Genomic DNA, 27,731 nt, shown 5'->3' on the forward strand with positions numbered 1-27,731 from the left:
TCTCCCACCTCGGGTCAGGATGGAAACTGTGAAATTTCCCAGGATTACAAGGTACCAAACATTGGCTGGCACTGGAGTGACCTCACAGCTGGAACTGGGCCCTGGGTCGTCATCTTGGTTACTGGTCCATCTGCAGCTAATATACCTAATCCAGAAGTACAGTCCATTGGAAGGGACACTGAAATGGACCTCCTGTGCCACCAGGGTTCCAGAAGCGCGAAGTCTGTTTACCTTGTAGTGGGATATCCTTGGCGGCTTGCTTCTCCCACTTGCAGTCAAAGCTGGCAGAGCTTTTCTAACTCCTAAAATGTTCCCTCTACCAGTATTTCTAAACATGTTGCACTTTCCTTCACAGGCATTTGGGTTTTTTTTGGTGCCCTCCTATCTCCTGGAAAGGGAATGGAAGCAGAAGTGGGACATGCAGGGCTCTGCCATCTTCGGCCCTGGGTGCAGGCTCCTGCCACACCTGTCCTTGCTTCTGGCTCAGGGATGTGTCTTCTTGCCCAGCCTGTCTCCATGGGGAGAGGGGCTTAAACCTCTGATGCTTCCGCCCTTCCATTTAGGCCATGTGCCCAGAAACCTGGCCTGATCTTTGTGTGACAGGGAGCCTGGGCCACTGAAGAGGAACGTGGCTCCCCTGGCCACATGAGGACGGAATCAATAAGCAGGGGGCTTTTTTAGCCTTTAGGAAAGAAAATGAAATTATTTCATCTTTGGACTTTTAGATACTATTGGAATGGTATTTTTTCTTTTCTAAGCAGGGAAAATGATGTTATAAAATCATTTTTCTGTTACTTGTTTGCATCCCTCCCCCATACTCTGTTTTAAAAATGCGAAAAATATATATACATTTTTTGTACAAAAACTTAAAAGATTAAAAAAAAAATGTCGGCCTAGTCATTTGTGTGGAAGAAGCCAGTAGCTACACTGGAATGATGAATTAAGAGACAACCGAGACCAATTTTCATCCTTTTACTGAGGAGGGAAAAAAATATTTAATATTTTTGTTGTATAAGGAATAGCGCCCAAGGCAGGTCCTTCTACTCCTGACCTCAGCCCCACGCGCTCCTGCTTTATAAAGCTATAGGACAGAGCAGAGTTGGAATGGAAAGAAAAGTAGAGTAGAAGACAACAAATTGGAAGGGAGCAGGGGGGTGCAAAAAGAATGACGACAGCCACATATGTACCCAATACTTTGTTTCTGCAGCAAATCAGAATGATGGCAACCCAGTCCCTACACTGGCCAGTGAGGATGCAGGAGAAAATACCCAACACTAAGGGAGTGACAACAGAAGTCTGGGCCACAGCTACAGTCGGGAGGAGCCGGAGGGAAGAGGGAGGACCAGGTTTTCCTACTTGTGTCACACAAGCCCCGCCACCACTGCCGAGGCACACCTACAGTCCCCCCATTTTCTTGTCTCACCACACTGTACATTCCTCCTCCTCCTCCTGGAGAATTCAGACCCTGGCTAGACACTCCACTCCGGGATAAGGCTGAGCAGTCCTAGTTCTCTAGACTGCCTCTTTCACAAAGACTGGATTAGGGTAGGTGAGAATTGTGAAGATTTAAAAAATAAAACCCAGAGAAACGTCAAAGCTGCCACCATGTAGCACCAGCGACCAGTTCTTGCACGGTTCTTCCCTGTCTCGGTGATCCCCTCCTGCAGAAGACAGCACAGCTCTGTCTTCCTCATGGAGTCTCTGCTGGCACCAGGTTATAACCTGGACGGTGGGGAGTGTCTGCCTTAGGCTGGTTTGTGCAAGAGGGCCACCTTAGGTCTCCTTGAGGACATTTATCTTAGCACAGATCTTGAGGGCAGGACCCAGCTTGATGTTCATGGCACTCATGAGATGTTCCTCTTTAAGTAATAAGAGGGCCTGTCCATCGATCTCCTGGGAACGAAACTCTTCTGCAATCTCTTGGCAGCCTAGGAGGAAACGGTGGGGTATGTATGAGAAGCTACATGGTAGCACCAAAAGTACTTGTCCTAAATCCAGTGATACAGTGGCCCAAGATGTCAAGATATGGAAGCAAAATGAAACCAGAGCACCTAGCTATTTTTTTAAAAAAAGAGCCAAGATAAAAGAACTAAGGTGTTCCACCAACTAAGCTGTTCAACTCAGATAACTTGAGGAAGGGAAAGGAGAGAGCAAAATACAGTGTTTTCTTTGACACTGCCAAGAAAATCAGCGTTCATGCCATCTCTAAGGGCCCAAAATTCAGACAAAATAGCGAGAAGGGTAGGATGGTTTTCCTTTCTGGAGAAAACTATCCCTTGTCAAGTGCGTGCGTGTATACATGCTCAGTCCCATCTGACCCCATGGACCATAGCCCACCAGGCTCCTCTGTCCACGGGATTCTCCAGGCAAGAACAGTGGAGTACGTTGCCATTTCCTTCTCTGGGGGACCTTCATCATACCATACTTAGGCCTCTACATTTCCATCTACAAAGCCCTGTGGGATGGCCTCAAAAAAACCATAGGAAAACAAAGCAATACAGATGACCCAGGTTCTGGCGGACAGGCCCTTGATACCTTGTAGAGAAGCAATGAACTCATAGACTTCCTCTACGCTCCAGCGGCTAGGATTACTGGATAGGAACACAGGGTTGATGCCATGTAATTCTGGGGTGGGTGGAGCTGTGTTGGGATTCCCCAGATCACGTTCTCCATGCCCTGCTCTCACGGATAAAGGCCCAGGAGATGTTGGAGAGAGTGCTTCATCGTAACTGGAATTATCTGAACCCCGGCTAGAGTCCTCTTGACCCTACAGGAAAAACAGTGAGATCGTAAGTGTCATGAGGTCTCCCTCTCTCCCCCCATCCTAGGTTTGAGGCACAGAGGAAAAACTAATCCCAGCACAAGTAAAGTACTCTGTACTTCATATGCAAATGCCCAAAGTCACTAGTCTGCTCTCAAGTGCCTTTCAAGTGTGAACTGTGTCCCTCTCTTGGTTCCCTTCTTCTGCCAACAACTCCCCTAGATTTTCCCTCCTCTAACAAGAGGTAAGGATTAACAGAAACAACAGGTAAATCAGATGAGAAGAGACAAAAAGATAAGGATTTCGGAATCTGGAGCGATGTGATCCATGTGAAACCAGAGTTCTGGTCTCACTTTTTTTTTCCCAGGGGAAAGGAGCTGCTCTGCGGGGGAGAGAAGGAAACAGGCCCGGTTTGCAGCATCGCGCCCCACAATGATGGCTCACTCGGTGGCGCTTGCCCTGGATCTTGGCACGGGCGATGTCCGAGGAGCTGCGGCGGGGTCCGCGCCTGCGAACACGGGCATAGTTGGCTTCCTGAAATTCTTTCATTTTTTTCCTCTTCAGCCGGAATTGGTGGCTACAGCTCACATTATACCTGTGGGTCAGGGAACATACACGAGGTCAGGGGTGCTGCTATGCAAGACCACCTTGCTCCTCTGCTCTACATGTGAACTAGGATTTTAGGGGCCAATTTGGAGAAGAGAATGAAGGTGAAGGAGACGTTAGCTCTGAGTCTCCAGCGGATCCTGGGGAAGGGGTGTCCGAGGGAGGAGGGCGAGACAGGAGCCTACTGTACCTCTTAGCGCAAGTCATGGAGCAAAATCTCTTGGAGCCGCGGAATTGCTCGGCGGGGGCATACTTCCCACAGTACTCGCACTTCAGGAGGTTTGCCTTCTTATCTAGCTCTGAAAACAAGGCAGCGCTGCAGGGCTGCATGGGTTCCTGCTGCCGCTCAGGCCACCCTCAGGCCCAGCACTGGACTCTAATTACTCTCAGCGTTCCCCTCAAAGACCTACTCAGCCTAACTGAGAACCCCGAAAACAAAGTTCAAAATCCAAAACCATAAAGACCTGTCCCTCAAGACATCACAGTCTTCCTAACCTTAAGCCAGATGATCTCCATTTTAAATGACTAATTTCTTCATAATTCGTAGTCTCAGATTTGACTGCACTTTTCCACAGGAGAGAGGAACTAATTACTAATGCCTGGAAAGATATGAGATTTCTCCCTCCCCACCCCACCTCCCCACACACACAGACACAGAAGTTTTCAAAAGCAGGAGAGGGGAAATGTAAACAAGACTCCTTAACATATATCACAGAATCTAAAATAAGGAGAACTGGAAATTAAGAAACAGCCTATTTCATATTATCCTTTGAAAAATATATCCTTATAGTAAATAATCCAACAGATCAGCTTGATAAAATTCCCCTTAACCCTATGGGAACAACTTCTGTGTGATTCTAGGTATACTGATGTAGATGGACTTCACATAATTCCCACTTGAAAGAGCTAATTGCTATTTTACGCTAAGTCCTCAAACACATCTCCATCAGCCTCGTTCCTAGATGGGTCTCTAAATGAATACTCACCAGCAGATGGGCTGTCCCCACCCAAGGGACCACCCGACTGATTCTCATTCAGTCCTGTGGTGAGGCCAGTCTGCAGGGGCTTCTCAGACTCTTTCAATAACTGAGAACAGCCCACCTGTTCCAGAAAAAGGTGAGTTATATTAGCCTAACTCCTTTCTATAGCTTTCCCCACCACTTCTCACCACCATGTCTTTGCCTCGATCTCAGAGTTAATGGCCAAGTCACGCAGACAGAACCATTTTCAATATAGCAATCTAGAGTCTCTAACTGGCTTTTTTCAGATTAGCTGCTGGAGAAGGGGCTCCTACCCCAGCTCCCTATCTTGTCCTTTTCCTTCCTAAACTGCAGGGAACACACTTGGAAGCAAGAGACCTGTGTTCTAAGTCCTGCTTCTGCAACTCATGGTATCCAGAAAAGTCTCTCAACTTCTCCACCACAATTTTCTTCACTATGAAACAACCTAATTAGAGACTTCCCTGGTGGTCTAGTGGTTGAGACTCCAAGCTCCCAATGCAGGGGGCCCAGGTTAGTACCTGGTCAGGGAACTAGGATCCCAAATGCTGTACAATGCCCGAATGCTATACAAAGGGGCCCAAAAACAAACAAATAAAAAACAACCATGACAGCCTTAAAGGTCACTTTTTCCCTTTGCTTCTCCTCTCCCCACTATTTTCAGTTCCTGGTCTACATAGTCTTTCTTCTTCTTTTCCCTTCCTTCTTCATAGCTAATCCTACAAACAATAGAACTGAACCGTTCTCTAATAATTAAATAGTTCTGAGCCTTCTGAGTCTCTGGAGTTTGAAAAGACAGCCCAACAGACCAAGTCCCCATGTGAAAGCCCCACCTTCTGGCCCTGCCCTCACCGGGAAAGGCTCTGCTCCTTCCTGGATAACGAAGCCTTCAATGATGTGAGTGAGGATCTGGGGCTTCACAATGGCCTGGGGGGGCTTGGAGTCACCCATCTGTCTGGACACCATGGCCAGCGAAGGAGGGGGCGCTGATGGGGCAGGAGCCAAAGCTACAATGTCACTGCTCAGGGTGTTAGTGTTCGCGCTGGTCACTGGCTCAGCTTTCTCTAGAAAATAAACACGAGATTAAGGAACAGGGAGGGGATGACCTAAATGATCCAATGATGAGCCAAGCCAGCCTGATCGTCCACAGTAGCACATCTTCCTCTTTGATCAATCATCCTGGCTTCCCTGTGTCCAGCTCTCCACCAAGTTCAGGCCCACATTCTAATGAATCAGACTAAACTCTTAACTCACTCAGAGCTTTCCTCTCATTTCTGTGCACTCGGCAGTCCTGCAGAAGTCCATTCCTCACCTCCAAGACCACCCTTCTCCTCCATGGCCTTTGGGCTCTCTACCACTGGCGATGTCTTCGTGGGAATCATTGAACTCAGTGTGGAGACATCATCTCGCTCCTCCTCAGACTCAGCCTTGCGCTTTACAGCCAGTGTCTGGGGTTTGCCCTATAAAGTGAAGAACAGGAAGGAAAACAAGATTTATGAGCAAAGGATAATCATGAAACGCAATTACTCCCATACTGTCCAAGAAAATTTTCTTAGTTCTAGATTCCCCAGTGTGTGTATGTCCCATGGTACAGTAAAATTTCTGGTCATTCCCAACAAGTGTAATTTCTACATCAAGACAAAAGAACATACAACATTATTTAGTCCTGACCTAGACCTGGAGACCCGGGTTCATCACAGCCCAACTGAGAATTGCTGTTTCTTTAAAGATTGATTTTGGTGGTTAAAGCTGTATCTTAATATAACTTAGTATAGATCCAAAAATACAGAATTTCATGTAGGAGTACGACATTCAGGTATTATATACGTTGATGTCTCTTATGAAAGACTGAATACATGCCAGGATCTTAACCTTCCATTAAAACTCTCTCTTACAAAAGAAGCACTAATATCCTAACCTCCTCAACCCTTTATTCCCTTCCGAAATTAAGCTCAGGTCCCCTTGAGAATGACGTGTGCTCACAATCACGGGGCAACACTCACCGGCAGGTGCACAGACTGCATGTAGAAGGCGGCAGGGACCTGCGCGACCACCGGTGAGGAGGTGGTCGCCCCTCCCTTCACCACATGCGCCGTCCCCTGCACAGGGGCCAGGGTCATCCCTGAGGCCAACGTGGGTGGGCACTCCTGCAGCGCACCGGGGGCCTGGGATGAAGGCGGCGAGGAGGCCAAGTGGGCCTGGCCTGGCGGCACTGTGCCTGGCATCCCCCGGGAAGTGGGGACTGCAGCTGCCAGCTGGGCCAGCCCCAAAGCCTGGGCCTGGGCTGTACCCGGCTGCCGGCTGCCCACCACCTGCACAGGGATGTGGGGTGGGGGCTGCTGGGCGGCAGACATCTTGGCAGCCCCTAGCTGAGGGGGCTTGAGGGGGGCTGCCGGCGGTTTGGACTGGATGGGAATAGGGGGCTTGGGGGCGGGGTCCGGTGGCAGGGATAGCGGTGAAGACTGCAGCATGGGCTGGACGACCAGGGTCTGGGCTGGCTGCTGGGATGGGGACGGCGGGACCGGCTGGGTCGGGGGACCCGGCGGAGGCTGCGGGGCAGTGAGGGTGGTGGCCTGCTGTTGCTGCTGCTGCTGCTGCTGCTGCTGGGCCAGCTGGAGGTGCGTGGCTGTGTGCAGAAGCTGGGACTGGCGGTGCGGGAACTGCTGCTGGTGGTGGATGGCGATCTGCTGCTGGATCACCACCTGCTTCTGCTGGAGGTGGATCTGCTGCTGCTGCTGAATCAGGGAGTGGGGCTGGATCTGCGTGTAGGTGGCTGCGGGAACGAGCCCCCAGAGACACAAAAGGAAGGGAGAGCAGACATGAGCAACATCATCAAAGGCGCCAGTCAAAGCAGCTTTCCAAGGTGAACCTAGTTGTAGACTCAAACTACGAATGGAAAGCGAGCTGGAGGGGCCTGACAGGCCACCTGGTTTACACTCTTTCCTCTGAGTCGGACGTTACCAACCATCTCCAGCCTTAAAGATGTCAGGGAAAGACCACCTTTGCTCAAGCATGTAACAGTCCTCACTAATTTCCTGCATTTATCTAACTCTTTTTTCTCTTTTTTTGCTTTATGTAAATCCTATTACTTGGCACTCAGCAAGGACAATGGCGGGCCCAATCTAATCTTCATGGTTAGATTCTTCTCCTCAAGCGCCAAGTCCACATTTCATTCGTTTTTACATCCCTAGAACCCAGCCCAGGTCCTGATACACAAGAAACACTTAACAGTCACTGAAAGAATAAATATGCACAGAGGTAAAGCTACCAACATCTTCCCATGATCGCCTCGGGTCTCCACGATTCATCAGTTTAGGTCACCACCCATGAGAAGTTTTAAGAGTCAGCCGCTGTGGGCTCAGACTTGACCCAGTTCCCTCCACTGTAAACTGGAGATGGGATCTCCCCTGCTTCACACCCTACCAGAGTGCCCAGAAACTATATGTGACATGAAAGCACTTTGATATTACAAGTGCCATAGTTTGTAAAGTGCCATACTAGGTGTTAGGAAAACAAATGATAAGTAACTCTTAAATTTGGGGAGTACATTACTCAAATATACAACACTTAAAGTACTAGAAACAAGGAAGCAAAAATAAACACTACCAGATAGGGTATCCACATCTAACTCTATCCACAGCCTGAAAGCAAGCACTACCCTGGGTTATTACTATTATTTATTCTTTTTAATCCTTACCATCCTTACCATCAATACAGATGATCACAAGTTGGACTGTATTAAAGCAGGGCTCTATCTGCTCACCCTAAGTACTCGAAGGCACACAGTCTTTGCTCTACACTGCCAACTGACCAACAGTAAATGTGTGAGGAAGAGAACTCATCCCTTACGATAAATTGCAAGCTCCATGGGCAGAAGAGTCTGTTTTTCAATGATGTATTCCAGTACCCTCCCTAGAACACAGCAAGCTATTCAAAAAGAACTGAGTGGGAACTTCCCCAGTGGTCTAGTAGTTAAGATTCCACCTTCCAATGCAGGGAACAGGGGTCTGATCGATCCCACATGCTTGGGACAATTAAGACTGTGCACCACAACTACAGAGAAGCCTGTGCACAGCAATGAAGAACCAAATGCTACAATGAAGACTGAAGCACTTAGTTGCGTGCTACAACTAAGACTCAGAACAACCAAATTTTAAAAAAAGAAAGAAAAGAGACCCTAGTGAATGAAAGGGTAAAGGGAGTAAATTGAAGAAGTCAGGACCTAAGAAGGAGAGGACAAGGCAACTTGTAAACTGACTGCTGCCTGGCAGAAACAGACAAGATCCCTCTCTGCTACCTGTCATCCTGTCTCCTGGACTAATACAAACAAGGCTGATGTGATTCTTTCCTTTCACTATTTCAGGACCAAAACGAGCAAGAAGGGCAAAGACACGGACCCTGAAGACTTCAAGCTAGCCCCGAGGGAATAAGAACATTATGGGAAGAGACAGAGTACCTGAGCTAATGAGGGTCTGGCTGGGAGCAGGAGTGGCGGTCCGGGTGAGGTTCATGCCCACATTCTGCTGACCAGTTCCGTCTGCTTCTGCTTTCTTGGCTGCTGCGCTTTCTGCTTCTGTCTGGCTGCCCTGACTCACAGTCACTGCCTGGGCTGCAGGCAAGGGCTGCACCACTCCAGTGCCCTTCCTGGGGCAGCTCCCACCACCACCCATTCCTGAGGAAGGTAACTGCCCCAAGCCCCCAGGAGCCTGGCCGCCTCCTCCAGGACCCATGGACCCTGGGATGCTAGTCCCACTGCCTCCACCAGCTTGACTGAGGTTGAGGGACTGGCCTGAGGCCCCAGAGGAAGCCTGAGCCACCGCAAGGGCCTGGCTAGAGGCCTGGGAGAGGCTGGAGACAGGGGAGGCCCCAGGAGGGATGGCCTTCTGGGCAGAGCCTTGCATTTGGGGTCCTTGGGCAGAGGCCTGCTGGTTCCTGACGGCCAAGTTCTGCACCTGAAAGATAGGAAGCAAAAGGCAGATTGAGAAACTTGGGGAGCAAGGGCACTAAAGTGAAAGACTACCATGACTGAGTCAGAAGCAGTGACGACAGCGACAGATATTCCACGGCCCCCTCAGCTGTACCCTCACCTGTACACACAGAGAAGGTCTTCCCAGAGAGGAGCTCTCAAGTCATATCTGATTCTCAGTCTCCTTCATTCTCTACAAAATCTGTCATCAAGTTCAGTTATTTTATTCCTTCAAGATGTCTCAGACTTTCCCTTTCTTCCCCATTCATTCAACATCTACCAACTACTGCACTGGATACTGGGAATGCAGAGATCAAAGACACAAGCCCCTGCTTTTAATGAGTACTTTCTACTCGAGAAGACAAGAAAACCAAGTTACACCATGCACAGATATGCACCCAGTGCTAGGGGAGTGCAGAGGAGGAAGAGTAGTAACTCAGACAAAGCGCATGAGGGAAGACATGCTAACACAGGCGATGTCTGAGCTGAGAACCAACAGGGTTTGAAGACACAGGTAACAACAATGCAAGACCACTGAGCCAAGAAAGAGCACCGTGTTTTTGGAAATGATAAATATTTCATTATGTTTGGGGAAGGCTGCAGGGAGTGGCAAGAAATGAAGCTATGCAGGTAGGCTGAGGCTAGAAAGAGGCCAGATCTTGAAGGGCTTGGAATGTTAAAATGAGAAATTCCCAGCACCGAGCACAGTGCCTGACAGACCGCAAGTGGTCCAGTGTATCAACGGAGAGAAGGGATGACAAGCTCTTAATGAATCACAGGAAGCCACTGAAGAATACTCATCAGAAAGACCACGATCAACTCTATTGTCAAAACCATTCTTTGAGCACAGCCACTCTGGAAAACAGTTTGGCATTTTGTCCTAAAGTTGAAATATTCACACATGCTCTAACCCAGGAGTCCCACAAGAGAAGTGCTCACTGTAGACAATGGGAGGCATGTGTAAGAATGGTCACAGCAGCACGAGTCATCCTAACAAAAGCCTAAAAACCAACCAAATGGCCACCATCAGAAGAGAGGATGAATGAACTCTAGTATATTCACACAGTGGAATATTACATGGAAATCAAAACAAAGTACAATGACATGCAACAATACAGATGGATTTTGACAATAAGTCATTTAATGAAGGTATTCCCCAAAGGATTATATACAAGGTAAGTACCTTATAGATTTAAATACAAATTTATATTTATATATATATATATATCCACATGGTATCTGGAACTTGCTTCTAAATAATCCACAGATGAAGGGAAAGGGCCTGGAGAAATTGACCACATGTCAATAAATGCTGAAGTTGGATGATTAAGCACATACAGATTCATATTTCTTTGTTTTTATAAATGTTTGAAATGTTCCATATTAAAAAGAACATTTTAGAAATATAGTAAAGGCAGTAAAGCTATATACAAAAAGGGTTACAGGGAAGGATGAATCAGAATGAACGTCACCATGGATGAGTAGGGGCAGGCAGTGGAGCTCCATCTGGAGCTGGGGCTGGCTTATTACATGATTAAAACTTACAGAGTAAATGTTTTAAAAAGTGGACCATGAATGAACCATTGATGAGAGGATGCCACGAGTCAAGGATTATTATGATTCATCAAATTCTGTAGGCCAGAGGTACAATTAAAAATGTTAGGGAAGTTTGTGAGAGAATGGATATATGTATGTGAATGGCTGAGTCCCTCTGCTGCTCACCTGAAATTATCACAACAAATGTTAATAAGCTGTACTCCGATACAAAATATAAAGTTTTTTTTAAAAAGTAACAATGTATATCTTCTTATTAAAAAAACTTATCCTGATAGTAATATGGGAGAGGATTAGAGACGGAAGCAAATAAGGCTGAAATTAAGAGGCCAGTTAGGAAACTAGTAGAGTAATTCAGGTGAAAAATAAAAAGAACCCGAATTCAGACAATAGTAAAGTAGAGAAATAACAGCTTTCGAGAGAGATTTACAAAAATCATCAGGACTGGGTACTGGGCCACGTACATATTACCTGGCAATTACGAAGATTCTTCTCATCAGCTTCCTTCCCGTCATGGCTATTTAAAACTTTCCTCCTCTCCCTGCCTCTGAACCACTTCCTCTTTCCCCTCTCACTGTTCACTCCCACAGAGATGATACCACCACCTCTGGTCCCACCGCCAAACCTGGCCCTGTACCTCCGTCAGCCCCCATCATTCTCCCCTCACCCCGGCCACCTTCTCTCCTTCCTATCAAAGGCTCACTAGGCTCAGGATCTCATTCCCTCCTCCTCAATTCTTTCCTGTCCCTTCACTCACCTCTCCTCTGCTGGCTCCCTCCCACCGGCAAGCCTGAACCCCCTCCCCAAGCCCAGCTTCACCCTCCTCTCCTGTTCCTACATTCAAGGCTGAGGAATGTCGCCTGTGTGATCACAAAGAGAGCCAAACTCTTAAACACTCACTGTGTCCAGGCACTGTTCAAACACTCAGACACATCAACTCACTGAGTCCTCACAACATACCCTGGGACAAGTATTTTATAACGGCTATTTAATAGACAAAGAAATTGTGGCAAGAAGATGTTGGGCCATTTGCAGGGGTCACAGTAAGTCAGAGTTGGAACTGACCCTAATGAAGATTTACACTTTCAACCACTACTCTGTCCATCCACAGACCAACACACAAACATCTGATGAACAGATGTTTAAGTGAAAGAACTGCTATGGAAGCAGGTTCTACCTCATCCTGACGCCACCACTACTGCTGTAGTCTAAACCAAAGGCTGTATCTGTAACTGACCCCAACAGTTTCTCAGCAGGTTCCCTCATTTCTCTTCCTTCTCCAGGCACAGGCTCCGAAATCAGTCTTTCTCAAGTAGTTTCCTGACTCTCTTAATCTGCTGCTCAAGTCAGCAGTGCCACTCCTACCTACAAAGTCACGTGGCTTTCAGATTTGTCCTTAACAATGCCCTTTCCTGCCACAAGCTTATTGTCTCCACTTTATTCACTCATCTCCAACTCACAGTCACATATCTGAGTAGTCAGGCTTTGACACATGCTATTCTCTCTCTCTAGTGTTCATGCTACTCCAAATCAAATGCCACCCATCCTTTCAGAATCTGCTCAAGTTTACTGAAATGGAGAGCTCAGTGTTTACTTGCTGACTGATAAAAACTAAAAGAATGAAATAAGTACCATGAGACCCTAGTTTGTATGCCATGCAAAAGAAGCTAAAACACTGCTCTCTCTATATATATATTTTTGTTTGAGATAAGGCACAGAAAACACACTGGTGAGGAAGATTATACTGGGAACACCTTTGAGTGAAACAGACTGCTAAAGGTTGAAAGCTATAGTAACTCATAGAGAAGAAATCAAGTGTTCTGCCAGCAACTCAGCTTGATGTCTGTCTTACCAGAATTCCCTCCACCACCCCTTATCTTCCAGAGAGTACTGCAAGGACAAGGAACTAGGACTTTCTGAATAAACCAGCTATGGAGAGCTAAAAGGAGGGCAGGGACACCGGTCCTGTATTAAGAATAAAGCTTCCCTGGATAAGGGGAGTTTGGAGGGAAAATGGATACACATATATGTATGGCTGAGTCCCTCTGCCGTCCACCTGAAATTACCACACCATTATCAGCTATACTCTAATATAAAATAAAAAGTTTTAAAAAAAAGGAGGTGGCTTCCCATATCCCCAGGGCTGTTTTCAGTTAAGCCTACTTCCCTTCCTAATTCAAATAACTAAAAAGGTGTAAGGGATTCAAGTTCTACAGAAATTGAGGGTGGGGTAGGGGGAAGAATTCTGAAAAGTTGTAATGGGGTGGAAGGGTGATCCCTGGTCCAAGGCCACTCCATTCGCCCTCCCCAGGGCCCGTCCGCAGGTCAAGTGGTCACCACTGACCTGATCAGCATCTGTGTGGACTCCAGGAGACTGAGCAGATGGCGCCTCCTGCTGGACTGCAGCCACTGCCCCGTTAGGCATCAGGATGAGTTGGGAGGCTAGAGGCACATTCCGGCCCAGGGTCCGGTTTACCTGCAATAGGTTTCCCAGCTGTGGCTGGCAAGGAGAGGATGAAGAGCAGAGGAAACAGAACAAGAGAAAGGGGAGAGAGACAGAAGAAACGGAAGGGAAGGACCACAAGACAAAATAAACAGAAGATACGAAACTGCTAGGCCCTGCCCCTTTCCACACCAACCCAGGAGACCCTCATCCTCCACGTGTGATGAATCGTCCGAAGAAAACCTGGAACGTGTATAAACTATACACTGACAACAAAGAATCAAACATCAAAAAGGCTGAGACAATGAGTTGGGAACAAGGGTTTATATATACTAAGCAGACAGGCCAAGAGGTAACACTTAGGATTTGTGCAAGTGAGCCATGGCTTTAAAGATTAGACTATATCTGGTGCAAATTTCTTTAAAACTGAGGTGAAATCTTCTAACTTAGGATCTCAATTGTTTGTAAGCTACCTGTGAACACTGAGCGTCACATCTAGAGGTAAGTCAGGCATAGGAAGCAGATCCGCTTGTCCTAAAACATCTGGGTAACCATGATGACATGGACTTCCCTTGTGGGTCAGCTGGTAAAGAATCCGCCTGCAGTGCGGGAGACCTGGGTTTGATCCCTGGGTTGGGAAGATCCCCTGGAGAAGGGAAAGGCTACCCACTCCAGTATTCTGGCCTGGAGAATTCCATGGACTGTATAGCCCATGGGATCACTAAAAGTTGGATACAACTGAGCAACTTTCACTTTCAACCATGATGACATAAAAGAGCTTTCACTCTGGGAAATTCCCTGATGGTCCAGTGGTTAAGACTTGAGCCTGGGTTCAATCCCTAGTTGGGGAACTAACATCCCAAAAGGTGCACAGTGCAGCCAGAAAAAAAAAGGCTTTCACTCAACAAGTCAGAGAACAATTATGTCCCTGGGACAATGGTGGCTGTGGCTTACCCGTAGATACATCTGGGCCTGGGACTGGTTGAGGGGTGGGGAGGTGGTGTTCCCCAGTAGCACAGACTGGGTCAAAGTGGTAGCACTGGGAGAGCTCACACTCTGGGACCGGCTGATGAGCTGGGCAGCCGATGTGGTGGCCAGATTGATCTGTGTGGTACAGAAGGGAACCAGGACTAAGGATGGGGGAAGAGACACAAGGAAATACACATGACTGACAAACTCAGAGTGACACCAGCAAAAGCAGAGTATCTCACTTTCACAGAGTCAGGAGGAAATGAACACCTTACCATCCACACCTGTTATCCTGGCCTCTAAAGGCTATCAGCAAAGTACAGAAACCAGGCCCTAATCACCAGTGTAAGAGCTGAGGAGCAAAGGACGAAATGGAATAGATTCTACTTCTCAGTCAAGAATCCAACGATTAGCCCTTGGGACCCTTTGATTCCTCCTGCCCAGGATTTTCTTCCTCCTTAAGACACCTCTACAGATCCATGCTGGTTACTCTCCCTTTTACTGATATTCTCTACGCACGATCAGTAAATACCATCAATGGTGAAATAAACACTCTCAGATCAGTGGCACAAAGTATTGGGTTGGCCAAAAAGTGCACTCAGGTTTCCTGAAATATCTTACAGAAAAATCTGAATGTTGGCAAACCCAAGAATTTAACTGAAAGACACAGACCCAGGGAGGAAAGCCCCTCGGTGGGGACAGGCAGTACTCACGGAGGCCTGGGTGGTGGTGGTCTGCTGCTGTGCAGTGCTGGTGTTTGGGGAGCTGGCCTGCCGACTGGCAGCAATTGTAGCCTGTTAGAGGGCAAAGACGACAAGAGAGAACAGAGACAACGAAGGCAAAGGCTCTGAATCTTCCAGGAACAAATCACAGGCACAAAATATAACTGAGATTTCAGGTAAGAGCAGTGAGCCTCTACTGTGGAGCAAGGACAAGTATGTTCACTATGTCAATCACCCTCATATTACTGCATATGCTAACCCCACGACTCCCACTTAACCCGCCCTGAGCAGTTGGCAGCCCTTGCTCTTTCTCCTGCTTTCTTTTAGTTGGAAGAACCTTTGGTCAGGTCACATCAGAAGTCACTGCTAAGTCCAGCCCAGAGCTGCCTGATCAATACAAATGTAAGGTGAGCCACCTATATCATTTTCTAATATGAACATTTTTCAAAGAGTAAAAAGAAACAGAAGTAAACTTTAAAAATTTACTTTATTTAAGCTGATCTGTCTCATTTTAACACATACCAACATAAACGAACTTCTAAGCTTTTTCGAACTAAAAAGTCTCTGAAATCCAAAATCTTCTCCCATATCTCCATCTGGACTAGCTGCATTTGTTGGTTTTTTTTTTTTTTTTTTAAGGAGACGGATTTTCTAAAATATTTGGCTGGGTCCCGTCTTAGTTGTGGTACTCATAGTCCTCATTGCGTCCCGTGGGATCTTTCATTGCAGCCCAGACTCTCTCGTGGTGGCGTGTGGTATCAGTAAACTACAGCATGGGCTTAGCTGCTGCAAGGTGTATGATATCTTACTTCCCTGACCAGGGGTTGAACCCTCGTCTCTTGCACTACAAGGCAGATTCTCAACCACTAGACCACCAGGGAAGTCCTAGAGACTAGCTGTATTTTAAGTGCTCAACAGCTGCCTGTGGCTAACGGCTACTACACTGGACAGTGCAGGGCTAGCACACAGCCGTGCTACCTCTAAAAGACAGTTCTCCCACGGTTCTTACTGTGAGCCCACACGCCGAGGTCCACTCATCCTCCTGCAAAAGGACAGGAGGCACGGGACACTGTTCCCAGCCTGGCTCAGTGGCGGGTGTGGTGTGTTCTGACCCACCTGTACTGCCTTTCCCCTCCCTCCTGGGCCAGCTGGCTGCTGACCTCTCACCTGCTGGACGGCAGCCAGGCTATGCAGCTGGGCATTGCTGAGCTGCTGCTGGAGCATGAACTGGTGGAAATACTGAGCCGCGTTGGGCTGACGCTGCAGTGCCTGCAGAGCCTAGGGAGAAACAGAAGGGAATCATTCCACTTGGGATGAACCACTCCTAACACCTATACTGTGGAAATCACTGGGATCCTGGGAAAGGGACACATGGGGAGGAGAGAAACAAAGGAAAAGATAGGTATCTGGTTAGCCTGTCAACATCTGATATGTCCATTTTTATATTAGAACTAGTGAGTTCATGTAGTCCTTAAAAAGTAGGGACACGATTAATTGAAAAATACAGCAGTATAATCTCACATGAACTTGTATTTCCCAAAATGGAATCTGGAAATCTCTGATATAACAATGAATTAGGACTAAACTGGCTGAAAATAAATGGAATGTTGATTAATGTAAAGAGAAGAAAATAAAAGACCATATTCTAGGGACACAGTAAAGGTGATAGAGCCCTGCCTGTGTGCGTGCTCAGTCGTGTCCAACTCTTTTCAACCCCATGAATTACAACCTGCCAGGCTCCCCTGTCCATGGAATTCTCCAGGCAAGAATACTGGAGTGGGCTGCTATTTCCTTCTCCAGGGGATCAACCCAGGGATCAAACCCGTGTCTCTTGCATCTCCTGCACTGGAAGGCTGATTCTTTACCACTGAGCCACTTAGGAAGCCCGACAGGGCTCTAAAGGGTTGAAAATGATGAAAAATAAAATAAACAGTGACTATGAAAGTCTGTATCAGGTAAAATTTTCAAGTAACTGGAATTTTTAAACATCTACAGTATAATGCTAACAGGTGTTTATAAAGACAGTATCAGTAATTCAGTTTTGGCGTTAACTTCAAAGCCAAAACTACATTCCTTTTTTTTCTTTCCAGGAGCCGAAATAGTTGAGGTTCTTAACTTCCACTACCCAGGGTGATTTTCAAGAAAGACCCAAAAATAAAAACCTGACAATCCTTGAAGAGAAATGGTTAGTGAGATCTAGCAACATGAACTGAATGATATAAAAACCTTAAAGACTGATATCTCGTTCTGCCTGCTTGCTCAAACTGTTGTAAACCCCAAAGGTTCTCAGACCTGCAAGTGACCTTTGTCATCACCTGATCGTACTTGCTCAGTCTGCTGGAAAGAAACCAAGGGTGATTATCTTCCTGCATCCTTGCCCACCCCAAGCCAACGCTCACAGCCCCTCAGTGCTGAGCCTCACCTGCACAGCCTGCCGTTCATACAGTGACATTTGAGCGATCTGGGGCCGAGAGCTGCCCCCAGAGCCAGAACTCCCATTGGTGGAGTTGGAGTTCTGTTCACTCTCAGTCTCCATGATAGAGGTCCAGGGTCCCCACGGCTGGCGCTCTGACTCCAGACCTAGATGGAAGAAGCAACGGGTTAAAATGTACACCTGATCTCCAGTGACTATTTCATGTTATTATTTATTCAAGTTACCTAAGAACCTTCCTTTTCTTCCAGAAGCCATGATTGCTCTGTTTTAATAATGACCAAATCTTCAATACACTTATAACCGTATCTTCCCCACCATCTTTTGAAACTAAGCGATGTCTCAAAAAACACAACTTTAACCTATTTCCTCCTGGCTGTCATTAAATAGAAAATGGCCTGAATGTAAGATGGTTCCTTATAAGAGTAAGGCTATTTTATATCCCCATCACACCTTTGAACAGTTTAAAATCATCCCATTTAAAACTTACTGTTTCCTCATTTTTATCTCACATGCAACATCACTATCAGCCTCACCTTAACAATGGCACCATGTACCGAGAAGTCACTGGGCGCCTCCTCTCACTGGGCTAGGCCTTCACCGCCATTATTTATCAGTGCTTTACGGTAAATATAATTATCTTCACTTTACAATTGTGGAAATGAGGTTTTCAGAGGTTAAGCAAGTAGTCCTAGTTAAGTATCAAATCTTTCGCTAGGACACAGGTCTTCAAACCAAAAACAATCTGTGGTTAAGGCCGTGTCACTCACTTCGAGTACCCATTGTCTTCATTCTATGGAGGAGGGGCTTATGGTACAGAAAGGACCAAAGCAACATAAAAAGTCATAAAACTGGGAGGCAGAAGAGCTAGACTATAGCCCATCTCACCCAAAGAGCTGCCTGGCTGGAGCTGGGGCTACTAGTAACACCTTGGCCATGGTACTTTATCTTCTTCCACCTCAGTTCCCCTGGATGCAGAGAATTCCCAAGTAAATATAACACATCATTGTAACAAATGACTTACAGGTATTAAACATAGTAAAGAGAGCAATCAAAGCTTCAAGAAAGTAAGATTCAATGTTTTCGCCCACTAAAGTAACCAGAATTTATCCTCTGGGGTCTACTCTAAAATTTGCAAAGAACACATGAAAACATTGCTAAGAACACAGCAAAGAAACAGATGAGAAGGAAGAAGAAACATGCCATCAAAGCAGCGTTAAATGACAATAAGTTTCTTTGGTTCTTTCTTTTCTTTGTCCCCTTCTTTTGCTATTTTTTCTCTACTTTTGAGGCATGGAGGAGCCATTGGAAATATCAGGTCAGCACAGCACAATTTGGTTTAGGAATGTAAACAACAAATCAGAATATCTGCTAAGGTGTGCCGATAGTTTCACTCAGGTGAATCCATTTTAATGATACCATCCAAAACAAAGAAACTAAATAAAATCAAACTGCTTGGCCTTGGAAATTAGAGTTGGGGAGATTTCTTATGGGTCCATTCCCAGTTATAATCTGATTGCATCCTTATCCTCCAAGAATTCAGTTGTCCAGTAAGAGCAAATGTCATTGCAAACATGGATATAACCCATGAAGTATACAGGAGAAATCACACAGGCTTCAAGTCTAGCCTATCTTCACCCCACATCTTTTGCCAAAATATCAAAGCACTAAACAGATACAGACCCATGAATCCTCATTATCAGCATGCGGAGGAAAAAAAGTGGGTAAGCATTAGAGGCAGCACGGCATAGTTGTATAGAGGATGGGACCTAGTTCACTGGACTCAGAGGGAGGAGACCCCCTTTACTAGCTAGAGGAGACATGAATTCCCTTCGTAGATGAAAAGGCTAATAAACTATATGATCCCCATCTCCCCCCAAAATGGAAGTCTTAATAATTTTTCAGGTTGTGAAACAAAAAAGAGGTGGAAAGAGACCAGTTTAAAGTCTTAAACAAAACCAGGAGAAACTGTCATCAAAACCAGGATTCCTGGATCCCAGGCACATAAGTCTATTCATTTGTGCTCAGCTTCGAGACTGTAAAATCAAATACAGAAAATGAAGACAACAGAAAGTCTGGGAGGCACAGTCAATTTAAATTTTCAGAATTTAACTGGAAGAGAAAGCATGAAAAGCTGAACCATAGAGGTCCCCTGAATCACGAAACTAGGGTCATCCTGAAATATAGTATTTGGGGGTTGTGGGGCTGGGCTGGAGTAGATCTTTGGCAAGGAGCTAGAGGAAGATAATGAAGTGGACCAGGTTCCGGGCCTCCTGAGCCAAGAGTTGGAGAAAATCAATTTCCCCAAGCATGAAACTCTTGCCTCCCAGGAAAGATGGGGCATAGATAGGAAGGGGGGAAGGAGAAGGGGGTGGGTTCGGGGGAGACTGTGCCACAGAAATCGAAGCCATCTGAAGAATAGGAGTAGACGCCCCCAGGGGTCCTTGTATCTAGAACCTTGATGAGAACGAGTTCCCAAGAGGAGTCAACCCCACCCGGAGAAGGGGGGCTCACGGAGCGGTGGTGCCAGGAGTGAACCGACCCCAAGTGAGCGGAGAAGTGTGCTTACTGATAGCGGGGAGACAGGCAGGAGGGAGACAGAAATCGAGGAACTGGGAGGCTGAGGAACCCAGGGGACCAGAAAAAAGCAGGGAGAGAACTAGACGGCACGCTTGGATGGGAAAGCCAAAGTCAGAGGAGGGAAAATGAATGAGAGAAGGAGCGGTCAGGAGCAACTAGGGTGACGGACAGACAGCAGTGAGCACAGCTCTCTGTGTGAAAATGAATAGAAGAGCGAGAGGCTCGGGCAGCAGAGCGAAGGACCGCAGGGCGAGCGCCAGAGGTAGGCAGGGAAAGACGCCGGGGGAGGTACCTGGGGCGTTCCACAGCCCGCGGCGGCTGCAGAAACATCCCCGCGCGGCCAAGCCCCCGGAGGTCCTGCCCCTGCCCCGCCGCGGCCGCCCGCTTACCTCCGCGCCTGGCTCCGCACCCGGGCGCTCCCGGGATAGGGGGTGGGGGGCGTCCACCTCACGTGCCGGGGTCCCCGGGCGCCGGGCCGGGTGGGGGGCGCGCTCGGCCTCCGCGGCGGGCTCCCCTCGCCTCCTCCCCTTCCTGGAGGGGCGGGGGCGCCGAGGGCGGGGTGGGAGGCGCCCGGCGCGGCCGCGGCTCCCCGCCCCTCCCGCCGCTCCGGGTGCGGGCCGGCCGCGGCTCCGCCAGGCCTCCGGGGCTCGCTCCGGGGCCTGTCACTTCCTGCCGGGCGGAGAGGGTGGGGGCGGCAGGCCGGGGGCTGCGGGCCCGGCTGGAGGAGGGGGCTGGCGGGGAGGTGCTTCCGGGGCAGCCGGACCCCTCCCCCGTCCCTCCCCCTCCCCTCCGTGGCCTCCCCCCTCCCTCCCGCGCGTCCCTCGTTTCCTGCCGGCGCCCGTTGCCATGACGACGCCGCTGCCGGGCCTCCGCGCTCTAGGCCTCGGGGTTTTTTTTTCCCCTCTCTCGCTCTTTCTCCTCTTTTTTTCCCTTCTTTCTCTCCGAGCGCTGCTCGTCGGTGGGAGGGAAGAAACCGAGAAAGTGGTGGCCTCTAGCGGGGGAAACTCACCTCTCAGAAAAGGAGAGGGAGATGGGAGAAGGGAGGGAAGTGACGTGAAGAAGAGGGAAAAAGAAGGTATTTTCTGGAGCTTCTGGGAATAAGGGATAGAAAGAAAGGATCAAAGGGACCAACAGGCTGAGCGGGAGAAAGCCAAGCAAGGACCCTAGAGAAACGGTAGACGGGGGAAGGAAATAAAGCCGAGGAAAGGAGAGAAAAGGACAGGAAAAAAAAAAAATTGAGGCAAAGGGGAGAGAATGTTGATGGTTTAATTCCGCACCCCTCACCTCCACTCGGAGAAGGCGGGAAAAGCTGTACGGCAAACAGTGAACCCGTTAGGAGTTGACATTCCTTCAAAAGCTTCCGCCTAATATAACTTGCTTTGAATAACGTGTTTAAGTCTGTTATTTCAGGGTTTGGTGTTCGTCTCTATTCTTAGATTTAAATGTGTATGTGAAAGAACGACAAAAACAAGGGAGAAGGCAGTATAAAGAGAGTAGAACAATGGGGCTGTTTGGGAAGGCTAAACATTTGATGAAGCTGTGGCTTTTGTCACTTTTTTAAAAATCAGTTTTTAATTCTCTTAGCCTTTGAACACTCAACACATATTTCTAGAGCACCTACTAAGTGCAGTCCGGTTTTGGAGGCTTAAATTACATCAGAGCACAGAACAAAGATAACTCATTAACCTGTACGGATCGAGCCAGGGCTGCCTTGCGGATAAATAACGAAATTTATGCTTTTTCTGATGTTATCATAGTTGAGTAGCTATTTTTTTTAACCTTCTATCTTTTCCTAATCACCGTTCTAGTCAGTTATTTTTCTGTCAACTAGCTCTTCATTCTCTCCTTTAAAAGCCAAGACGTGATTTATTTTTGTAAAGAAAATAGAAGTATTCTCTTTGTTTATAAATTAGATCTATTTAGATTTGCATTGAGAAGTGTGTTTGCGGGGGGGGGGGGGGGCGGTGCTTAATTTGTGGTCAGAGAGAAATCTCAGCCAAGCTTCTAGAAACCAGTCAGACAAGTATGTGAGGGAAGAAAAAGGAGGGCAGCCAAAGGACTGGAAAAGCAAAGACATGAGGTGTGAGGAGGTGAAAGGCTATGTTGTCAGGATGGGTAACAGCTTTGGCTGAGGATGAATCGAAAAGATTCTGGCAAAGAACTGGTGGTAGAAACTAGGTAAAGCGTTAGTCATTTAATTCAAACCTAGATTTTTGGCATGCCTGAGAATTTTAAAGGTCTCTTGCGGAGGCTTAGAATGAATAGATTGAGCCTAAGCTGAATTTCCTGGCACCAATGAAAAAGTTCTATCTATAGACAGTTTTTAGATTCTAAGACATTCAGGTCGAGAAACCTTATTCATGTTTCCATGGCAGTTTTATCACTGTGAAGTGTTTAAAGAAGGCCTGTAATATATCCCAAGGAGACAAATGCAGATGCCAGAGTGCATGCACTCATTTTTCCAATAACCTGTGGGATTTCGTACTTAGAGGGTACCTGGCTATTCCAAAGCCATTAGATCCCCTGGAGGAGGGCATGGCAATCCACTCCAGTAGTTCTTGCCAGGAGACTCCCATGGACAGAGGAGCCTGGCAGGCTACAGTCCGTGGGGTCGCACAGAGTTGAACATGACTGAAGCGACTTAGCACGCACACACAGAAGTAGAACAGAATCACTACCTTTGCATATAATTTTATTCCATCCCTAAACATTTTTTTTCTTTTTCCTGGACCCCTCTGTATAAGTTATACATTTAAAAGTTATACGTTTAGATGATGTTAGGGAATAAGGTAGTGATGTTACATAATTTTGTTGAATCTCTGGTATAAGTCTAGGCTACAAATACTCGTCACAGAGCCTGCCATATTGATTATGGGCCTTTAGTTTAATTTTCATGTGTTAAACACTTGTATCCCGCATGTCACAGTAATTATTTTCAAGTTCATTTCTCTCTCCAAGACAGACCAGACTTCCAGGGTCATAAGCCTAGCCAATTTTCCAAAGACAAATTCCGCTTAAAAAAAGAGATGTATTAACAGCAAAGTGAAGTATTAGAGAAACCTCCACCCATAAAATCCTCATCAAAGACTCAATCAGCTTGGGAACTGCTACTGAAATGCTTACCTCAACCTCAACAGAGCAAAACACTGTGATCCCTAGAAAATCCTCAACAGACTCCTTTCTTTCCTTTTGTTTTTTTGAATTTGTGCTAAACTGTCTCATTTTCATTTAATGATTATGCTGAAATTAGCCTTTTCTTTTTCAAACCAAATAGTCTTCTGAATAGAGGCCAAATAATTTCTTTACTCTGCATAACACTGAAGGCCATTAACCTAAATAGGTGAAAAGGAAATGCATTCTACCTGGTGTGTAGAAATTGAAGCCCTCCCCCTGCAAAACTTGTCTGAATAAAGAAAGATCAGGATTTGAAGGAAATCAACCATTTGGCAGCAACTAAAACAAATAGAAAGGAATATAATTTTGCATAGCCACTGAATTTTTCAGGCTTCTCTTCTAAACCTAGCAACGTGCAATAAATTGTGAAGCAAGAGAGGTGTTAGTGTCAAGTATTTACAAATAACCAAGTAAGTAAGCTTGTGTGATCACATTTTTATGCAAATGTGGATGGGAAAGAAGTAGGGGAAAAAACATAACCTTTACTTTTTTTTTAGTGCTTTGATTTATTTTTTTAATGTAAATGTATTTAATTGGAGGCTCCTTAATAGGCTAATTACTTTACAATATTATAGTGGTTTTGCCATACATTGACATGAATCCACCACAGGTGTACATGTGTTCCCCATCCTGAACCCCCCTCCCACCTCCCTCCCATAACCTTTACTTTAACCGATTTTATTCCACCATGATTCTATATGCCACTTCAAGGTCTAGTTGGGAGAAAATGAAGATTAAAAAGATTTATAGACTCCTATATTTGCTTAAAACTCAACATTCAAATAACTAAACATCTGGTCCCATCACTTCATGGCAAATAGATGGGGGTAAAAGTGGAAGCAGTAACAGATTTAATTTCTTGGGCTCCAAAATCACTGCAGATGGTGACTGCAGCTATGAAATTAAAAGACACTTGCTCCTTAGAAGGAAAGCTATGACAAACCTAGACAGCATATTAAAAAGCAAGGACATCACTTTACTCACAAAGTATAGTCAAAAGTATGTTTTTTCCAGTAGTCATGTATGGTTGTGAGGGTTAGACCATAAGGAAGGCTGAGTGCCAAAGAATTGCTTTCAAATTGTGGTGCTGGAGAAGACTCTTTAGAGCCGCTTGGATTGCAAGGAGATCAAACTGTTTAAGGGGAAGCACACTGACTGAAACCGCCCACCCTGGCCAGGGTCTCTAGTAACCATTCGCATGAGTTGTTTTACGACAGGAGGTCCTGATAAGGAATATGGAACAAATAAGCCACCACCAACCGGAAGAGTTCGGGAAAGGTCAAAAGGAGACCTTTTGATTCACTTCCGAAAATCCTTCTCGCTAGCATCCATCTTGGCTAAGCGATGCGTGCGCCACCAGGAAGGACTCTGAGTCAGAATGATTGGCCAAAGACAACCCGGAAACTAATCCCATCACCATAAAACCCAAGACTTCGAGCCATGTGGTAGAGCAGTTCTCTTGGGTTCACTTACCCTGCTGCTCTCCTCCCGGTTGCCTTCTTCCAATAAAGTCTCTTGCTTTGTCAGCACATGTCTCCTCGGACAATTCTTTTCCCAGTGTTAGACAAAAGCCCGCTCTTGGGGCCCTGGGGGGAGGTGGTGGGGGGTGTGTGGGGAGCCTTCCTACAACAAAACCAGTCAATCTTAAAGGAAATCAACCCTGAATATTCATTGGAAGGACTGATGCTGAAGCTGAAGCTCCAGTACTTTGGCCACCTCATGTGCAGAGCCGACTCACTGGAAAAGACCCTGATGCTGGGAAAGATTGAAGGCAAAAGGAGAAGAGGGCAGCAGAAAATGAGATGGTTGGATGGCATCACTGACTCAATCGACATGAATCTGAGCAAACTCTGGGAGAGAGTGAAGGACAGGGAAGCCTGGTGTGCTGCAATCCATGGGTCACAAAGAGTCTGACACAATTTAGCAACTGAACAACAAAGTATTTCTAAAGCGCGCGCCCGCACTCACACAGAGACTTACTCAAGCCCCTCGATTTTAAGCGGTAAATCGGGGGCTACTCTCTAGTCGTGGTGCACAACCCTTTCCTTGCAGTGGCTTGTCGTTGCAGAGCACAGGCTGGAGGTACACAGTCTCAGTAGTTGTGACACACAGACTTAGTTACCCCAGAGCAAATGGGATCATCCCAGGCCAGAGACTGAACTGGTGTCCCTTGCATTGCAAGGCAGATTCTTAACCACTAGACCACCAGGGAAGCCCCCAAATGAACTTTTATTTGCAGCCTCCTGCTTTATTTTATTGATTGACAGTGTCTAATCACCTGACCTTAACATAGGAAGATTACCCTACGTTATCTGGAGGAGCCCATTGTAATTATGAGTTCTTTAAAATGATAAGTGGGAGGCAGAAGAGACAGATTGAGAGATGTGATGGGAGAAAGATGCATCCTGCCATTGGTGGCTTTGAAGATGGAAGGGGCCCATGTGCTGAGCAATACAGGAAGCCTCTAGAAGCTGAAAAAAAAATCCAAACAAACAAGGGGATGGATTCTTCCCTAGAGCATCCTGAAAAGCCTCCTGATAACACCTTGGTTTTCACCTAGTGAGATGCATGTCCCACTTCTGATCTACAGAACTGTAATATAATAAATTTGTGTTGTTTGCAACCACTAAGCTTGTGACAAATTGTTGTTACAGCAGCAATGGAACGTGAACACATAAGCTAACTGGTATTTCAAAAAGCAGAAGCTAATCTTCTACGTTTCCTGCTGCCTAAAAGTCCAGCTAGTTGCCAACTTCTTTACTCTTTGTTTGCTAACAACTAGAAATTTTATCGTATCACATGCTTGAGCTAATCAATGAGAAAGTGCTCAGGAATTATTTAGAGTGGCAGCTTTTCAGTTCTGTGAAAATGCCATTCAAGTATATTTTCAAAAAAGTAGAATCATAACTCTCATACAAAAATAAAATGAACATCTGTCAAAGATTGTATATAACTTGTTAATTAATGAAAGAATCAGTAAGATACTAAAATCAGTTCAAAATGCATTTGAGGAACTTCCCTGGCAGTCCATTGGTTAAGACTGCCTTCCAACACAGCAGATGTGGGTTCATTCCCTGGTCAGGGGACTAAGATCCCACATGCCTCACAACCAAAAAAAAACAAAACACAAAACAGATGCAATATTGTAACAAATTCAGTAAAGACTTTTAAAATGGTCCACATCAAAAAATTTTTTCTCTTGAAAAGTGAATTTGAAAAATTGGATCTTTAAAGGTAATTTGATAAAGGAATGTTAGAGAAGATTGCTGAGTTGGATATAAAATTGGTTAATGTCGTATCCGACCATAAACCATATTTAAAGATTATCTTTTTCACTACTGGACAGGAACTATTTGAGGTTTGAGTTCATGTCTGCCTCTTCAGGGTTGTAAAGTAATTCAATCAACAGGAAATCATTGCAAGGCACAAGTTCAACATCAAACTGAAAGAACACCTAGGAACCTCTTCCTGTTATTTCTAGTTTTTGGATCATTTTTTTGTTTGTTTGGTTTTTGACAACTGGGAAAGTGAAAGTGACATTGCTCAGTCGTGTCCAACTCTTTGCAACCCCACGGACTGTAGCCTACCAGGCTCCTCCATCCATGGGATTTTCCAGGCAAGAGTCCTGGAGTGGGTTGCCATTTCCTTCTCCAGGGGATCTTTCCGACCCAGGGATCGAACCCGGGTCTCCTGCATTGTAGACAGACGCTTTACCGTCTGAGCTACCAGGGAATAGCTCGTTTATACAGGCGTAAATCCGAATAAAGAAAAAAAAAAAGGTGCAATCTGTTTGTAGGACATATAATCTTAAAAATGCATTTCAGTATACATTAGATGCAGACAAATACTGTTTAATTCCATTTATACAAGACACCTAGCATAGTCAAATTCATAGAATCAGAAAGAACATTGGTATGGGAATTTGCTATATGACTCGGGGAACTCAAACTAGGGCTCTGTAACAACCTAGAGGGGTGGGATGGGGAGGGAGGGAGGTTCAAGAAGTCGGGGATATATGTATACCTATGGCTAATTCATTTTGATGTACATATGGCAGAAACCAACACAATATTGTAAAGTAATTATCCTTGGCAGAAACCAACACAATATTGTAAAGTAATTATCCTTCAATTAAATTTTTAAAAAAGTGGTAGATGCCAGGGGGAGACGGATGATGGTGAGAGTTACACAACTGTGTGAATGTACTTAGTGCCACTGAAGTGTATAGTTGTGCACAGTATGCTTTATATCATGTGACTTTTCCACAATTAAAACAAAAATTAAAAAGAATGAAAGAAAAAGAAACTGTTAGAGTTAGCAAAGTCAGGGAGAATAGGTCTCCTCACCTAAGCTCCCTGCCGGAGTTTTCCTCCCTGCATTCTAGAGATGGGGATGGCAGAGCACCCAACAAGTGCAGCAAGCCTGTTCCTCTCTCAGACTTCCTCAGCTCAGGAAGCAGCAATCCCTGATGTCTAGCAAAGACACCTTGGAATTGACCTCAGCTCTTCTCTTTAGTTCATAGCCTAC

General features: G+C 46.2%; 1 protein-coding gene across 6 annotated transcripts; it reads right to left on the reverse strand.

The window, feature by feature from the left end:
* Positions 1 to 957: 957 nt before the first annotated feature.
* PHC1 (polyhomeotic homolog 1) lies at positions 958 to 20,507 on the reverse strand. Of its 6 annotated transcripts, none has more exons than XM_061417964.1 (15): positions 20,420 to 20,507; positions 17,442 to 17,599; positions 16,187 to 16,297; positions 15,011 to 15,091; positions 14,283 to 14,432; positions 13,230 to 13,361; positions 8,822 to 9,317; positions 6,369 to 7,138; positions 5,678 to 5,825; positions 5,218 to 5,429; positions 4,354 to 4,468; positions 3,558 to 3,666; positions 3,206 to 3,356; positions 2,536 to 2,767; positions 958 to 1,928 (listed from the first exon to the last, which is right to left on the reverse strand). In XM_061417964.1, the coding sequence occupies exons 2-15, from the start codon at positions 17,553 to 17,555 to the stop codon at positions 1,774 to 1,776; spliced, it is 2,976 nt and encodes a 991-aa protein (XP_061273948.1). In that variant the 5' UTR covers positions 17,556 to 17,599; positions 20,420 to 20,507; the 3' UTR covers positions 958 to 1,773. The 6 variants fall into 6 exon arrangements, with proteins under 6 accessions (XP_061273948.1, XP_061273946.1, XP_061273947.1 ...); XM_061417962.1 differs by having other exon boundaries at positions 13,230 to 13,385; XM_061417963.1 differs by lacking the exon at positions 20,420 to 20,507 and adding an exon at positions 18,339 to 20,264 and having other exon boundaries at positions 13,230 to 13,385.
* Positions 20,508 to 27,731: the final 7,224 nt, after the last annotated feature.

Source organism: Bos javanicus, chromosome 5 (assembly GCF_032452875.1).
Source record: "Bos javanicus breed banteng chromosome 5, ARS-OSU_banteng_1.0, whole genome shotgun sequence".
In the NCBI taxonomy this organism is placed as follows: Eukaryota; Metazoa; Chordata; class Mammalia; order Artiodactyla; family Bovidae; genus Bos; species Bos javanicus.

What these genes read in the sequence shown, in the direction of transcription:
- PHC1 (XM_061417962.1), bottom strand. Translation starts at nt 17,555, where the DNA reads ATGGAGACTGAGAGTGAACAGAACTCCAACTCCACCAATGGGAGTTCT. An exon ending in TGGGGACAGCCCATCTGCTG is followed by an intron (nt 3,667 to 4,353) that starts GTGAGTATTCAT and finishes CCTTGTTTTCAG; the next exon opens with AGCTAGATAAGAAGGCAAAC. An exon ending in TCCATGACTTGCGCTAAGAG is followed by an intron (nt 3,357 to 3,557) that starts GTACAGTAGGCT and finishes CCTGACCCACAG; the next exon opens with GTATAATGTGAGCTGTAGCC.